Source organism: Mustela nigripes, chromosome 2 (assembly GCF_022355385.1).
Source record: "Mustela nigripes isolate SB6536 chromosome 2, MUSNIG.SB6536, whole genome shotgun sequence".
Taxonomy (NCBI): Eukaryota; Metazoa; Chordata; class Mammalia; order Carnivora; family Mustelidae; genus Mustela; species Mustela nigripes.
In genome coordinates, this window is record NC_081558.1 from 122,288,037 (window position 1) to 122,305,556 (window position 17,520).

At 34.0% G+C, this 17,520-nt stretch overlaps 1 protein-coding gene across 7 annotated transcripts in view; it reads right to left on the reverse strand.

Annotated features, from left to right (window-relative positions):
* NLGN1 (neuroligin 1) overlaps nt 1–17,520 on the reverse strand; it is an 836,831-nt gene that overhangs the window by 451,476 nt on the left and 367,835 nt on the right. For 5 of the 7 annotated variants that reach the window (XM_059391526.1, XM_059391524.1, XM_059391527.1 and 2 more), the window contains exon 3: nt 2,627–2,686. The exons of the other annotated variants lie outside the window; for them this stretch is intronic. In XM_059391526.1, coding sequence (XP_059247509.1) covers nt 2,627–2,686 — 60 coding nt within the window. The remainder of the gene's footprint in view (nt 1–2,626; nt 2,687–17,520) is intronic. 7 annotated transcript variants of the gene reach the window in all.

A 17,520-nucleotide genomic window follows, 5' to 3' on the forward strand; every position in this document is an offset into this window, starting at 1 on the left:
CTCTGAGTTCAATGGCTGAGAAATCAAGTAAAGATTTCAGTTATCAGTGAATAATGGAGAATAAGTAACTTGACTTCTGACTAAAGTAAAAAGTAATTTGTCAAGTAGTTTATATTTGTGGTTTTATGTCTAGTGATGGTGATTCATAATTTGGAACAAATCCAAAACAAAAATTGGCCTTGGTTTTTATTCCCACTCATGTCTACAAAATAATTGTAAAAGGAACTGCATAGAAGATGGTCAGACTTTTCTACAAAGTTTTTTGTTTTTTTTTTTTTGTTTGTTTTTTATCCTGAAGAATATTTGAATTTATATTTCTTGTCTTCGCTGTCTTAACAAGCATCCAAAACAACAGCACAGACGAGTGGACTCAACTTGAACTGACTGCTCTTACATTCTATACTTCGGAGCATTTAAAAATATATATTGATTTGGTAAGTCTTGTGACTGACTGGCTTAGTACTTAACCTGAATACTACCTGCCAATTTAAACAGGGGTTTTAGTACATTTTTAATGGCTATTTAAAAATGTTAAATGTGCTTCCAAAGGTCTGTAAAACAGATTCACATTTATGGGGTTTAGCTCGTTATGGTGGCTCAGAAGTATCTTTTGTAAACTTGTAAATGTCTTACTTGCTGCTATTTATCAAAAGAGAAGAAGTGCATTAAATCAGCGAAGTATTTTTTAAATAGGAAAATTATGTATACTAACTTTGTGAGTTCTTTCAGAAAATTTAGAGTTTACAAAGCGACACACTAAGAAGTTCTTTATACTTAAGTATTATTTAAATAACAAATGTCTAGGAGTTAAGGATTTTCAAAGGGCTCAGCAAATCCCAAAGCCCCTAAGTGGAAGCAGACTTCTTAAAGCTGTGAGAAAACAGTCAACAAATGTCTCGAATGTTTGAAAACTTCTGATTTCCAACAATATTTTTAAAAAACACAATTTGCATTTTGATATTATAAGTTTATTTTTATCTATTTAGCATTCAAAATGATAAATCATGGACAGCTATAATGATTTATTTCAAATATTAATGACTCTTTGTGTTTAATCTTTAATTCACTATTGGGATTCATGGTAAACGCATTTTTTTTTTAAAGATTTTATTTACTTATTTGACAGAGAGATCACAAGTAGGCAGAGAGGCAGGCAGAGAGAGAGAGGGGGAAATAGACTCCCCACTGAGCAAAGAGCTGGGTTCCCCTGGATCCCAGGACTCTGAGATCAGGACTTGAGCTGAAGGCAGAGGCTTAAGCCATTGAGCCACCCAGGCACCCTGGTAAATGTGCTTTTAATCAGAGATCATAAATTTCATTTAATCAAAATAATTCTTAAATGTTATAAAAATACTAAAACACAATATAATATTTAAGCTTTCAATACTTCACCTCTATAATTCGATTTTCTGTGAAGTAGTTTATTAAATAAATATCTAAATGAAGATAATTCAAGTTGTTTAGTAAGGACATATTCATTCACAGTTGTAAGTCATGTAACTAGCATTTCTGCTGAACTGCTTGTAGGCTATTTTATTTTGGAAAGCCATTCATACTGTATTATTGATATCGTTATGAGATTTAATTTCTAGGGCTCCGGGAGTTACTTTTAAACCTGGGATAACATGAGTCACTTCTCAAAGAATCATAACTAGGTTAGCATTTAAAAAAAAAAGTCCTAAGTGGACTGAAGGTGAACTGAAAATATCAATGGGCCCCTCTGGATACTCCACCTAACACCAGGTAAAGGTACACAATGGAATGAGAAGTGTCAAATCAATCTAGCAAGTACTTCCATGTACAGAATATATCAGAATTGTATGTCATAAGAAAGTTAGAAAGAGAAAACAATTTTGATATTAGGAAAGTAGTATATGTTTTATTGCTTATAGTTGGCAATACCCAGAAAATCAGAACACGTCCGTAACCCAGGCTAAAAATTATGTGCTTTTGAAATGAAAGGCTATCCATCAAATCTGCCTGGAGTACTGAAGTGATTGCACAGTGTTTACTACAGTTATCTGAATAGGTGGAATGCCTGTCTTATCTATACAATTGAATTTATTTATATAATATTTAAGCAAATCAATAGAAAACAGCATTTTTGTCATATAAATTATATTGCTCAAGAAACACTTTATATCAGCCTTTGGTTGTCCTTCATTTTATTGGGTATGGGGTTCTTTTTAAACAAATGTCAAAGGTAAAAATGAAACACATTTTGATACTGGGTAAAATATTTACATAGATTAGAAAACATGCAAAATGGGTACAGAAAGACTAGAGGGGGAGAGATTGTTAGTTCAAAGAATGTGGACAAATTTCAGTCAAAACATGGGATGGAACATATCAAAAGTCAGTTCAAGAAAACAACAACAAAAAAAAATGCCCCTCTTTCTAAAACATTTTAATGGTTGGCATCAAAATGTAAAACTTAACATTCTTTTTTTTAAAAAAATTAAAAATGTATATTTATGTGTAACAACAAGCAAGAAGACAAAACACATCAAAAACAGGAATTAAAAACAACTCTTCAAAAAAAGACAAGAAGTAAAAAAATAGAAAGGAGTGGAAAAAGTGATTGAGGCCCTTGTCATGCAAATAGATTTGGTGGAAAAAAAAATACCTTCATCTTCAGCACCGTCATTATCACCTAAATCATCTGTCTGTTTCTTTGTAAGGGGACCTAGGATTGAGAACGGAGAAATGGAGGGAAAAAAAAAAAGACAATTCAAGAATAAACAAGACTGAGGGGAAAAAAATAAATTTAAATACTAAAATTCTCAAGGATATTTCCAAAAAGAGTGGGGAAGTGGTTAAGTCAAAGTTGATTATCTATTTTGTTTAAGAAAAAAGAATCCCTCTCCCCAAAATATCTTATAGAAGATTTGGTTTGTGAATGCACCCAGCATAAAAAATACATTATGGTTTGAAACTCAAGTCATAAGCAAAGGAAATGATTTTTTTTTTTTAAATATCCACTGCATAAAAAAAGTAAACAGTTTTAGCTGAAAGAACTTAATTTATTCAGTGTCTTTGCTAATTTGAATTGGTGACAACAATAAAGAAAGTAGGCCAAACTCATCTTTAATTTGGGACGATATAATAACATTAGGGAAAACAGAGATATGAACATTTTTAGGGTGTTTTCTTTTCTTTTTTTTCCTCCTAATTTTTTGTAAGAGCATTAACACTTGGATTTTACACCTTTTTATATCATACATTTTTCAAAACTGTGACTTTTTAAAATTACTTGTCATTAAATATTTCCCCATGTGTTTTAATTAAACATTAGCTGTGGATTTAAGACATTTGCAACCTGCAAAAAAGTATGAACAGATAATCTCATCACTCTGTAGAGCAACGGTAGCATCAATAGAAGTCAGTGTTTGGTTATTAAGTTAGTTACAGAGTCAAGGCTTACATTTCGTAAACAATTTAGTAATATAACAGAATTATGTCTTCTTGCAATTTCACGTCCAGTATAGTTATTTATAAAGGAATCATTTTTAGGATAATAATTATATTAAAACACTGTGAATGTTTAATAAATGTTTTATTATACTTAACAATATTAATTTGCTAGAATAAAGAAGCACACCAAAGGGGAAATCAAAGGCCACTTGAAAGTAATTTTAAGTGTCACATCATTGACATATTCAGCACACACAAAAAAAGCAAGTGAAGCCCCACATTTCTTTTCATTTCCACAACCATTTAATTTGTATGACATTTCATAATCCTCATGCAAAAGCAATCATTACAAACACAGGACACTCAAGTTAAAAGACAGCCAAACACAGCAGTAAGCAAGAGAATTTTGTCATGCATAAAATAACAGTCATAGAAAAAGGAAGGGGAAAAAAAGACTGAAAGTCATGTATTGATTTCAATAATATAAATAGAAAAGAAGCAGGCATTAACTGTAAGCATACTTCATAAGGAAGGATTGTTAAACATTTCGAGAAAGTCTTCTGAGTCTTTTCAGAGATTACTGTGCATTATGTTTGTAATTCAGACTATACCTATTATCAGAACCCTCAAAGAATGGAAAACACCATGGAAGGGGAAAAAAAGAGATATAATCCAGTTATGTTTGATCAGTGCAGAGAAACAGCCTTGAAAAATAGTACTAACTGGTAAAGATCAAAAGATTAGAATTGGAGAAATTAATGATGTTACTCTGAAGTGACCCATTGACTACTCCTTGTAAGGTCATGGTTTCAAGGTCATTCCAAATATAGACAGAGGAGCTGTACACAATAAATTGAGTGATATGCTTTTATAGTCACTCTTGTAAGCAATCATTCCATTAAGAGAAAACCTAGATGAAAACAAGTCTATGTTAATTGACGCTCTGTTGCAAGTTCATAGAAATCTACATTTCTTTAACATGATCCTGCTTAGTGCAAAAAAATACCCTCAATGTTTTTGGATGTCCATGCAACAATGTAGCTATATTTCTGAAAAATAGAGATAGTTTGGATTTAAATTTAAAAATTGCTGTATCAAAAACTATATTTGAAATATTTCCAGTTTCAAAACCATGGAAAATATTAGGCTTGGAAAATTATTTTCAAGCTTTTTATTTTTCTTTTAACTACCTTAAACAGTAAATGAACAGACCTCAACAAATATGATTTCTTGCATTTCTATTTTCAAGGATGCTGTATAAAAATTATAGCTTGATTTACTAATAGACAACACAGATTAAGTGCAGTGGTCATTATTTATTGCTACCCAAACCACTATCTACTTTCCAATTTTAGGTAAATTACTTAATTTGCTTAATTCTTGGCTCTATTAAGAAACCATTAGTGTGAGTTCAAAATTTTTGTTTTTGCTGAATCATCAGTTCACTAACATTTGGAGACACATATAAAACCCATCACAATTAAATTGACTCTCATTACTTTGTTCAGGCCTCTTTTGAACAATTCAGATGAAGTGTCTTTCTTTCCTGTGCTAGGATACCTGAGGCAATTCATGGCACTTCTTCAGGAAATCATTCAGGTTCTACAGTCACCTAGCCAGTAGTTTTACATACTCTGCACACACACAGAATTGCTGGTTCTTGGGTGGTGCTGTCGGTTAAGTGACTGAAACCAGCTCTGGGTTTGGGCTCAACGCTGCCCCAAACTCTGTGCTCAGGCTGGAGTCTGCTTAAGACTCTCTCTCCCTCTCCATGCCCCTTTCCCCCCCCCCCAAATAAATCAATAACTCTTAAAAAAAGAAGAAGGAGGAGGAGGAGGAGGAGAAGAAGAAGAATTATTGCTGGTTCTTGGGTTTGCACAAGATATGATAGCAAGAGAATTTTTATGAAAACATGATCTGTCACTTGTTTGCACATGGGACATAGTTCTCAGTTGCTATATGACTCTGGGTCTGCATAAATAAGGAAGCCATGGAAATGACACTGCATATACCATGAGATGACTTTTCCATGGATAGAATAGTTGAACCACCTTTTTTTGCTGCAGTCTTATCAGGAAACTGCATGCCTCTTAACTGAGGTGGGATAATGATCACATACATGCACGAGATGAAACATCTTTTACTATAGTAAATCTGAAAAGTTACAAACAGATATAGATATTCAGCATCATAAATAGATGGGGACATCATTATCTTAGAAAAAGGTTAAGTCAAATTCTTCCAACTAAAGAAGCACACTTACTGAATACTAAACAAAATCTGTTATTGTATGATATTAAATTGTTCCCACAGTATGGGTTCCAGCAATATTTTCATAATTTCAGCATAACTGAGTTTTCTTAACATCAAGAATTGTTTACACGTCTGATTTTTTGAGGGCTGATAACAGTTTTTGGCCAAATGGTTATAAAAATAAAACAAAACCCCAGATTTCCTTTATCTCATATGCTTAAACACACAAGAAACAAATATCTGAGAAGGTCCGGCATTGCAAATTGAAAAACTCAACATTGGTTTCTCTAAGGAAGCCTCAGACAGAGTAAACATATGCTTGTGGATTACAGAAACAGATCCCTACATGATCTCAAGATTCCTTATTCCCAGGCTGGAAGGAAAATAGCCTGCTGCTTTGAGCTTCCTTCTTTCTAAGATATCTAGGATACCCGGCTCATTTTTAGTTTATTCTATACTGACATAATTTGATATAATAACAAATGTTAAAGTTTTTTTAATGGAAATAAAATATAGTAAGAGGTGATTGTCATTAATTACAAAAAATTATACAACCACATTTTAGAGACCATGTATTTCTTGTAAAGTGATCAACACTATTTCCCCAAAGGGTAAAATATTTATCCTTCAACAAACATGTACAGCAATCATTAACAACATTCCAACCATAGCGTATGCTTCTTTTAAACTATAAACAGTGCATTTTCAGTACTAAGCAGTTTAAATGGTACCTTAAAGCACCAAAATATAAAGCGAATGAGTCCCCTAAACCTGGAGAAGTGATTTATTTTACCTTGAAACTATAGGATCTGTCCTCCTTGAGGAATGCACACATAACTCTCATTAGAGTTAATAGGAAAGTGGACCTCCTGTCATTTTGAAAGGGAGTGGGAGTAATTACTATATTTTATATCTCTTATAGGCAATAAATAGATTCAGTGGTGAACCAACAGGACTAGGAAGGTAAAGGGAATTCCTAACCATGAAGGTAAAGGGAGCTCCTAACCATGAACTTTGAACTCATTTAAATCCCAAGAGTTTCTATGCCATTAATATAAGCATAATTCAAAGTGCTGGCCTTTACAAAGGACTTATGATGCAGTCTTACAATTTAGGATCTGACCACAGGGCCTTTTATTTTTAAAAAAAGGAATAAAAATATCAGCATTTCTCTGTAGTTAACTGGAGAATAATTATGAGGCCCTGAAATAATTACTATCCACCCATATTAATGCTGCTTTTTATCCTTCTCTTTGATGAAGGTCTAATATACTTTAGGTCTCAAATACATTAGAACTGATTATAAATTCCTTCATTACATGTTCAATTCAGCAGAAATTATCTGTACTTTCTGTGACACATATCTGCAAAAGGCAAGCAGGTTGAGGGTATTATTAGCTTCTGACTTAGAAAGTTGGCCTGAGAAATGCGGCCTCCTTAAGAGAGCAAGTCTTTGAAAACTTCAGGATTATTTAGAGCTTTAGGCCATTGTGAGTTCCATTGTGATACATGGACAGCCCTAGCTAACAACCTTGCTCTATTCTTTCCCCACCAGACTTTGAGGTAAACTGACTTCATGGGATTCCTAAGGCTACTTCCACAGAAGGGGAAAATACAAGTATGTTGCTACTTGTTCTGGGGCAATTGGATTTAAAAAGATTTAAATATTTTCAGGAATGTTCTTAGTCTGTATAAAACTAGAATCAAGGATGTAAAAATCTGATTATGTCTGCTCTGTATAGAAGACAATGCTGGAATTCAGTATATTATAAATAAAAGTAGCAGATGTTACTGTATTTAATTTTTTCCAAATTGATAAACATTAAAATACAATGACTTAAAGAAATCAGATACCATGACAGTTGGTGTCATTGCAAAGGTAGTAAACTTTACCTATTGAAATTTCATGAGTTTTATAGAACTACAATACACAACTCTTGAGGATACAGAAATGAGTGAAAGCAACTGATTTGAGAAAATACTCATTAATTTGATATGACTATACTTATTAACTAAAGGTTATCAAACTTATTAAACCACTGATTTTGTTAATATATAAAGAAATCGTAGCTGAGAATAATTTTCTTAGTAATTTTTCAATTAAAAGACAGCATACTTGTGCAATGTCATAACTATGCATGATGAGAAAATAAGTAGATTAAAAAGTAAGTAAAATAGGCAAACTGCTGTGATGAGATACTGGAAGCAAACTTTGGGAGAATTCACGGTTTTTAAAGAATCCATATCTGTGCAAATCTTGGTGGCACTACTATGCCATGCATGATGTTTCAGTATCTCTTAGGAGAGCTGCCTATTTAGGCTAGTGGTTCAAATGTACATATATTATAGAAAGGACCAGATTCCAAGGGTATAAAAGAAGCAGACAAGCTCTGTCTTTATTTTTGTGTTAGAAGAAAACACCTGCATGAAAAAAAAAAAAAAAAACCACTCCCTCAGTTCTTCAGAAGCAGAGCATAGCTTAAAACATGACTTTTGAAAAAATAAAAATTAAAAAAAAACCTTGATTTGGGGGAAAAGAAAATTTGATGTTAAGGTCAGGAAAAAAGGAAAGAGAAATCTTGGCTCCAGTATACTGAGAAGAGCTCATTCATATTTATAAGGTAAACAAGTTGCTTTTCATAAAATTACTTTTATTACAACACTTTGAAGTGAAAAGCAATCCTGTCTAGAACAAAAGTGATAGGATCTGGGGAATTTTTTTTTTTTAAGTAGATTAAAAAGTAAGTAAAATAGGCTAAGTTTAATTTGAGCATCACCACATTTGCACAAGCTTGTTATTTTCTTAACACTACATTTGTTTGATTTTTTAATAAATGCACATGCAGCATTTTTTATCATAAAGAATGTCAGGATAATGCTCCCTTCTCATCTGGAACAATGTCCTATATGCTTAATCAATCCTGTAGTACTCTGTGAAGACATACTCTGAACTGACCGGCTTTCCAAACATTATCCAGAGATGTACTTGGGTGAGTACACAAGTGCCACAAGATCCCAGAGCTCTCTCAGCAACACATGAGTCTACGATGGGCTCAGTAGCCCAGACTCCTTGGTATGTTTGCCAGTATTTAGTCATCCAGCTTTTCCAAATACATGCTATGCTAGGTCACCAGCATACATGGTGAGCAGCACAGGCAGGACTTCAGCCCTCATGAAAGTTAATTTTGTCAAAGAAAGGGACTTAAAGCAAATAATCATATGCATAAGCATATACTTACAGATTGTGTTAAGAAAAAAAAAAGTCATGGGGTTATGAGAGGTTATACAAGGCAACCTAGCTAAACCCAAGGACTGAAAGACAGCTCAGTACTAAGCAAGCAATGAGGCTGGGGTTCAGAAGGTAGGGTGGAAAGAAGATTCTGGGCAGAAAGGCCCTAAAGTTAGAGGAAGCCTGGAGGTTGCTGAGGTTGGCAAAGGAGAACAGAGAGTAGTGAGATGAGGATGAGTATGCAGCTTCTCTAGCCTAGGGATTTTTGTCTTAACTCATCAATAGGACGTCATTTAAAGGGTTTAAGCACACACTGACAAATTGGGCCCTATCTGAATCTTAAAGAGAAAACCACAAAGAGGTGAGGTCACTCCAAATCTCATACAGAGATTTGTGTGAGATTTGGAGTGACACACACAGACCTCACACAGAGGTCTGCATTATGTTCTTATCATATGAAAATAGTTCATGAGAATAAATGAGATGATGGAAAAGGAGTCTGTAACGCTCCTCTATTTTCTGTTTGTAAATAAAATGAATATCATCAAAAAGAAAAATCTAAGACTCCAGCACATCTAAAAATTTTATGAGTATTTTAAAGTTTTCTATTAAACATGTATTTAAATTTAAATTTATTTTGCCTAAGATTTAACATGATGAGAATTAACATATCCTGACCACTCTTACATTCATACAAAGATAAATATTATGTACGTGACATCTACTTGGATATCTCACCCCTTCTCAGCATATTAGGGATGCCCATCAGGTCCACCTCAAAGCCAATTTTACCCTCCAAAAAGGTTTTGCTTTCAGAGTTTTAACATCCAACTGCTTCTCCAATTTTATTCCTGTCGTGCTTTCCCAGAACTCTCTATTATTGGCTTTGTCTGTGGCCATCACTGTCACATGACTGAATTACTGCAGTAAACTCATAGTTGCTCTCACTGTCATCTAGACTCTAGACCATCTCCCAAGCCATTCTGTATGCCATAGGTTTTTGAAGTTATAGATAATAATAGTGGCAAACCCAAAAAGAAAAAGATTTAATCACCATCAGCTAAAATGTACACACATTCAACTCCTTCTAAGACTAAAATTGCAAGCATTCCAAGGGAACAGGAACTCAAGAGCATATACAAAAAACTTGTACTGTGAATTTTAAAATAGCTATAACGAGACAGATGAAAACTAAATATAGTTTAACACTCATTTTGATGTTTTAGAAATTCATGAGCAAAAAAAAAAGATTTTTTATTCAAAATGGAAACAAGTCATTTCAAATATTTTTTTAAAAAATGCAGTTCAGATTAGTGTTCACTAAACATCACTTTCATTGTTTCACTACTTAAATAAAAATTTTTACTGTCTGCTTCTTTCTTATTATTTTAGACTAAATACCCCAGATTAAACCATAAGACCCTCCTTATTCTTTCCAGATTTTATCTCTTCATTCCATTGCTTTCCAAAATACATCTCTTCTGGATTCTGCCAAACATTTAAAGAAAAACTAATACCAATTTCCCTTAAAGTTTTCCCCCAAATTGAAGAGCATGGAATGCTTCCAAACTCATTTTATGAGGTAATATTACCTGATAACAAAGCCTAATAAGCACACTACAAGAAAAGAAAATCACAGGCCAATATCCCCAATGAGCATAGATGCAAAAATATTCAACAAAATATTAGCAAACGGGATTCATCAATACATTAAGAAGATCATATATCATGATGAAGTGGAATATAAAGATGGTTCCACATTAACAAATTAATGTGACATATTGCATTAACAAAATGAAGGATGAAAATCATCTGATCATGATAGATGCTGAAAAAGCATTTGACAAAACACTGTATCTTTTCATGATAAAAACTCTCAATAATGAAGGCCATAAATAATAAGTCCATACTTAACATCATATACAATCATGAAATGCTGAAAGCTTTTCCTCCAAGATCAGGAACAAAACAAGGGTGCCCATTCTCACTACTTTTATTCAACATAGCACTAGAAGTCTCATTCAAAGCAATTAGGCAAGAAAAAAGAAATAAAATGTGTCCAAATTGGAAATGAAGAAGTAAAATTGTCTCTATTTGCAGGTGATATGATATTATATATAGGAAGTCCTAAGGACTCCACCTAAATACAGTCAGAACTAATAAATAATTTCAGAAAAGTTGCAAGAGAAAAATATCAATATACAAAAATCAGTTGTGTTTTTATAAAAATGAAATATCAGAAAGAAAAATTAAGATAACAATCCCATTTATAATAATATCAAAAAGGTTAAGATACTTAGTAATAAATTTAACTAAGAAGCAGAAGATCTGTGCAGCAATAAGATACTAATAAAAGAAACTAAAGAGAATGTAAATAGATGGAAACAGATATGAACATTTTGATGTCCATAAACTGAAAGAATTAATATTGTTAAAATGTCTGTATTACTCAAAGTGATCTACAGATGCAACACAATCCCTCTCAATATTCCAATGGTGCTTTCCACAGAAATAGAAACCACAATCCTAAAATTTGTATGAAACTACAAAAGACCCCAAATAGCCCAAGCAATCCTGAGAAAAGACAACGCTGGAAGCATCACACCTTCTGATTTTAGACTGTGTTACAAAGCTGTAGTAATCAAATCAGTATAGTATTGGTGTAAAAAGCAGACACATAGATCAACAGAACAGAACAGACCCCAGAAATAAACCTAAGTATATATGGTCAATTATATTCAACAAAGGATCCAAGAATATATAGTAGGGAAATTAAAGTCTCTTCAATAAATGGTGCTAAAAAACTGGACAACCACAAACAAAAGAATGACACCAGACCCCTATTTTATATGATACACAAAAATAATCTCAAAATATATTCAAGACTTAAATGTAGACATGAAGTCATAAAACTTCTAGAAGAACACATAGTAAGTGAACTCCTTGACGTTGGCCATGGCATTAAGTTTTTGGATTTAGGGGCGCCTGGGTGGTTCAGTGGGTTAAGCCTCTGCCTTTGGCTAAGGTCATGATCTCAGGGTCCTGGGATCAAGCCCCACATCAGGCTCTCTGCTCAGCGGAGAGCCCGCTTATCCCTCTCTCTATGCCTGCATCTCTGCCTACTTGTGCTCTCCCTCTCTCTTTCTGTCAAATAAATAAATAAAAATAAAAATCTTAAAAAAATTTTTTTTGGATTTGATACCAAAGGCAAAGGCAACACAAGTAAAAATAAATAAGGGAACTACATTAAACTGAAAAACTTCTACACACTACAGAAACTCTCAATAAAATGAAAAGGGCATCTATGGAACTGGAGAAAACATTTGCAAACCATGTATCCAAAAAGAGGTTAATATCTAAAATATACAAAAAAATTCATACAACCCCATAGCAAAACAAAACCAAACCAAAAACAAACAAACAAACAAAAAAACCTTCCAAACAACCCAATTAAAAAAAATTCAAAACCTAAATAGACATTGTTTTTTTATAAAGAAGACCTACATATGACCAATAGGTAAAGAAAAGATTCACCACATCGCTAACCATCAGGGAAGTGCAAATCAAAATTATAATGAGGTATCATCTCACCTCTGTTAGAATGTCTGTTATCAAGAGGCAAGGAATAACAGATGCTGATGAGAACATGGAGTAAAGGAAACCCGTGTATACCATTGACAGGGACAAAAACTGGTGTGGAAAACAGTATGGAGGTTCTTCAAGAAGTTAAAAATTGAGCTACCATATGATAATGATCTAGCAATCCCACTTCTGGCTATATATCCAAAGGCAATAAAATCATTATCTCAACGAGATATCTGTGACCCCATGTTTACAGCAGCATTGTTCACAATAGCCAAGGTATAGAAACAACCTAAGTATCCATTGGCAAATAAATAAAGAAAATGTGGTGTATATATACACAATGAAATATTATTCAGACTGAAAATTATTTCATCTTTAGGAATAGGATGGATCTGGAGGACATTATGTTAAGTGATCTAAGCTAGACAGTAAAAGACAAACACTGTATGGTATCACTTATATGTGGAAGCTAAAAAAGTTAAAAATAAGAAAATGAAAGTCATTCATAGAAATAGTAGAAAAGTGCTTTCCAGGGTTTGGGGAGTGGGCGAAACAGGAAGAGGTTTGGTGTAAAAGGGTAAAAATTTTCATTTATAAAATAGATATGGTCTGGGGCGCCTGGGTGGCTCAGTAGGTTAAGCCTCTGCCTTCAGCTCAGGTCATGATCCCAGGGACCTGGGATTGTGCCCCGCATCAGGCTCTCTGCTCTGCAGGGAGCCTGCTTCTTCCTCTCTCTCTGCCTGCCTGTCTACTTGCGATCTCGGTCAAATAAATAAATAAAATATTTAAAAAGAATAGATACGGTCTGAAATGCATAACATGTTACCATAGTTGATAACATTGTATTGTATAATGAAATTTGCTACAGCTGTAAAACTTACATGCTCTCATTAAAGAAGAAGAAGAAGAGAGGAGGAAGAGGAAAGAAAAGAAAGTATGTGAAGAGACAAAATCCAGAATATATCTTTTTCCATTATGAGTCTTCTCATTGTTGCACAAAAATGACCTCACCCTCACATCTTGTGTTCTTTGTCTTATAGAGTTGATTTCCTAAAGTTCTAGTTATAATTAATTTTCCTCAGAGAGAAGGAAAAAAGGATGATAAGAATAGGGAATCTCCTCTAATATAACATGTAAGTTTTTTGCACATTGGAAAAAAGGAGTTCTATTATATGTTTTGGCCTGAACTGTTGTCTTTAAGCTATGAACCAGAGATAGTTCTATACTGCTCAGCAAGACCTGCCTGTGAAAATACCTTAATTCCTGGGTATTACCACATTTTATCTCCATAAGTGAGATAAATAAATTGAGCTAGTAATTTTTTAAGATACTATTTTCTAAGTAGGTCTCTCTGGGAAATAAGTCAGTAAAGACCAGACGTCTACTGTTAAAGTCCTAAAAGAGCTAGACTAACTGTGTGGGTTTCCCTAAAGTGACTTCTTGATGGATTCCAGTCTCAAACATATCTCTCCTTGCTAAATATCTCTTGTCCTCAGTGAAGCCCTATTTCTACCCCATGCATTCCATTCCACATAGATTGGATTCTCTCTTAACCATGCAATCTCCTGTGTTCCCTTTTGCCTGATACAATAAATGATAAGCTTACATTAGATATTTTTAAAAAATACTTATGAATACAGTGATTATATGCCCAGATTCATAGGATGTTAGAGCTGGGAAAGAACCTTACTATCAAACTATGTCATTTCACATGTCCTCAAAAAAAAAAAAAAAAAAAAAAAAAAAAAGCATTAACTGATTTTTGCCTAGATTCCAAAGCTAGATAAAAGCAGAGCTCAGGGGGTGCCTGGGTGGCTCAGTGGATTAAAGCCTCCGCCTTCGGCTCAGGTCATGATCTCAGGGTCCTGGGATTGAGCCCCACATCAGGCTCTCTGCTTGGTGGGGAGCCTGCTTCCTCCTCTCTCTCTGCCTGCTTCTCTGCCTACTTGTGATCTCTGCCTGTCCAAAATAAATAAATAAATAAAAATCTTTAAAAAAAAAAAAAAAAAGCAGAGCTCAGTCTAGATCTCAGGTTTCCTAACACTCTGTCTTGTTTGCTCCTTTACAGTAAGTCACATGACAATAAAAGACAAGAAGAGAAAGGGGAAAAAATTGGGTGTGGAGGTATCCCATGTAGCATAATATCATTTAAATAAACCACAATCTAAAAGGCCCACCATTATTATAACTATAAAGCCTTTAGTACTCCTGTAATCAACATTCATTTAGATGTCATTGAGGTTAAAATTGAAATTAAAAAAAAAATTCTTAAAAAAAAAAAAAACAGAAAAACTTTAAAAACAAACCAAGAGTTGGAAGAACAAAGACCCTAGAGTTTAAACCAAATTAAGTAAAAACAGTTAAGAGGAACAATTTCCCAGTAGTATATATTATTAAACTGAGTGATGTGTGAAATAATTAAAGTGTGAAAAAATTAAGTAATCAACTTGACTTAAAAGAAAAACAACAGCTGCACCTGGGTGGCTCAGTGGGTTAAAGCCTCTGCCTTCTGCTCAGGTCATGATTCCAGGGTTCTGGAATCAAGCCCCACATCGGGCTCTCTGCTTAGTGGAGAGCCTGCTTCTCCCTCTCTCTCTCTGCCTGCCTCTCTGCCTACTTGTGATCTCCATCTGTCAGATAAATAAATAAAATCTTTAAAAAAAAAAGAAGAAAAACAATAGCTAAGGGGAATATATGGCCATATAGGCCAACGAAATAGTGAAATGGTCTGTACCAGTTAAATGACTATTGTCCAGAAGCCCTGAAATCTCTTTATTCTGGCACCTAAGATACTTTGGCTCTAACCATTCCTCAGGCCCCCTTCCTGTAATTAAGAAACCAAGCAGTTAATGTTTGGCATAGCAGGGGCTCCCAGCACCCACCTAGAGTGCTATAGGTTGATACCCTCTCTAGGCTATTTTAGTATTTTAATATTCCCTCCAGATTAATTTCAAAGACACTTCCAAACCTAGCATTATATGACTCTAAAAATGTATTTCGATGTATTTCCTTGAATATATATTAGTACTACTTGATATTGTGACCGTGTGCTAATTGGTTTTGAAACAGCTCTCTCTCTCTCTCTCTCCCTCTCTCTTAGGAGCACATGTATAGTTGTATTAATGTTGGACATGTTTTTTATCTCCATAGAGTCAGGAACACAGTGCCACCCCATGCTCAATATGGTTATAATAATAATTCAAAGTGCCTAGTAAAATGCTTAATATAGAGACGTACAATTAAATATTTGTTTGCCCTTCACATTTCTTTTATGCATTGTTTCAAATAAAATCTTAATACATCCACTCACACACCCCTCCACTCACACATATGCCTCCTAGTATAATGTGTGCTAAAGAGAAAGGACTTTAGAATTAGGTTGTTCCCACTCAGCTATCTCCTAGTTATGTGATTTTTGTAACTTTCTTAACCTCTGTATCATTCAGTTTCTTTAAATGTAAAGTTGGACAATATCATATTGTCCATATAACAGAACTATATCATAAGGATTCAAGATCAAGAATATGAAATACCCAGTTCAGTGCCTGATCTATAAAAAGAGAATACAATAATAATAATGAATATTATCACTGAATTGTCTTAATGTGACATTAAATTGCTTTAATATGTACTAATGTCTAATGTATAGGTATGACAACTATTTTCACTGAACTTCTATATTTGACCTAGTCCCCTACTGCTTAATGTAGAAACATTTAATTAGAGTCTAATATTTTGTCATTCTGCCCAAATAATCCATCACCAGAGTGTTTTGGCAAAAAGGTAATTATGGTATTTCACAGTCATTTGGAGAAGTACTGATACAAATTAACCGGAATATTCCTCAGAAGGTAATAGCATGCATGCTTTATGAAGTCTACTGAGCACCAAGCCTCCTAGAAGGCGTGTGGCAATAGTTAACTATATAAATATTACTTTCCACCAATGATCTCCAGGAAGATTATGCTAAAGTACTTCTTCATCCAAGAATGGTTTTACAGCTAGTTATACATAACTCCATATTTTGACAATGACAATCTGGTAGAAAGAACTTTTCCGAGTGAGTCATGAGTTGGGCATATAATGGATTTTCATATATTTTTAATTATAAGTCTAAACCAAGGAATATGACACTGATTAAAATTATAGTTTTCTACCTGCCTCCTTAGTGTAGTAGGCAGTGCATCAGTCCCATAAAATTGTAGTTTCTAAAACGATGCTACCTGATTTCAAATCCTGTCTGTAGTTACTATAAGCTCTGTGATCTTAATTTCTCTGTCTTCATTTCCTCATTTGTGATATAATTAATAACTGTCCTTCCTTATGTGGTGGCTGTAAGAATGAAATTAGTCAATATACCAAAAGGCTTACTGGATACAATGTGAATGGTCAAGCCAAGTATTAGCTATTGTTACAAGATAGGTAGTGATTATATTCATTTAATAGTTTGGGAAAGAGAAATTAATGAACTTGTTCAAAAAAACTTGATGCTATGTTAAGCACTCCATAAGGATTTTTTAATAAGATTTATTTATATATTTGAGAGAGAGAAAGTGTGTGTGCAAGTCGGGGAATGGGGCAGAGGGAGAGGGAGAGAGAAACCCAAGCAGACTCCACGCTGAGCTCAGGGCTGATGTGCAGCTCAATTTCATGACCCTGAGATCAGACCTGAGCTGAAACCAAGAGTCTTAAAATTAACTGACTGTGCCACACAGGTGCCCCCAACTACTCCACAAAGATTATTTTACTAACTCCTCACAACTATTCGAAATATCAGGGTTATTATAATAACCATTTATGGATGGGTTGAGAGGTAATCTGGGGCTTAAAAAAGACTATGAATTTGTCCAATACCTTCTATTTAATAAGTACGGATGCCAGGATGTGAGACAAGTTCTATATTATTCTGAAAGTCACACCATTAAGACTATTCCGTACTTCCACACAGTATCATAAAAATGTTAAAAAAAAAAAACAACCACAAAAACAAAAACCAACAACCCTTTCTGGGGATTAATAGACAAGCAGTTAAAAGTCTA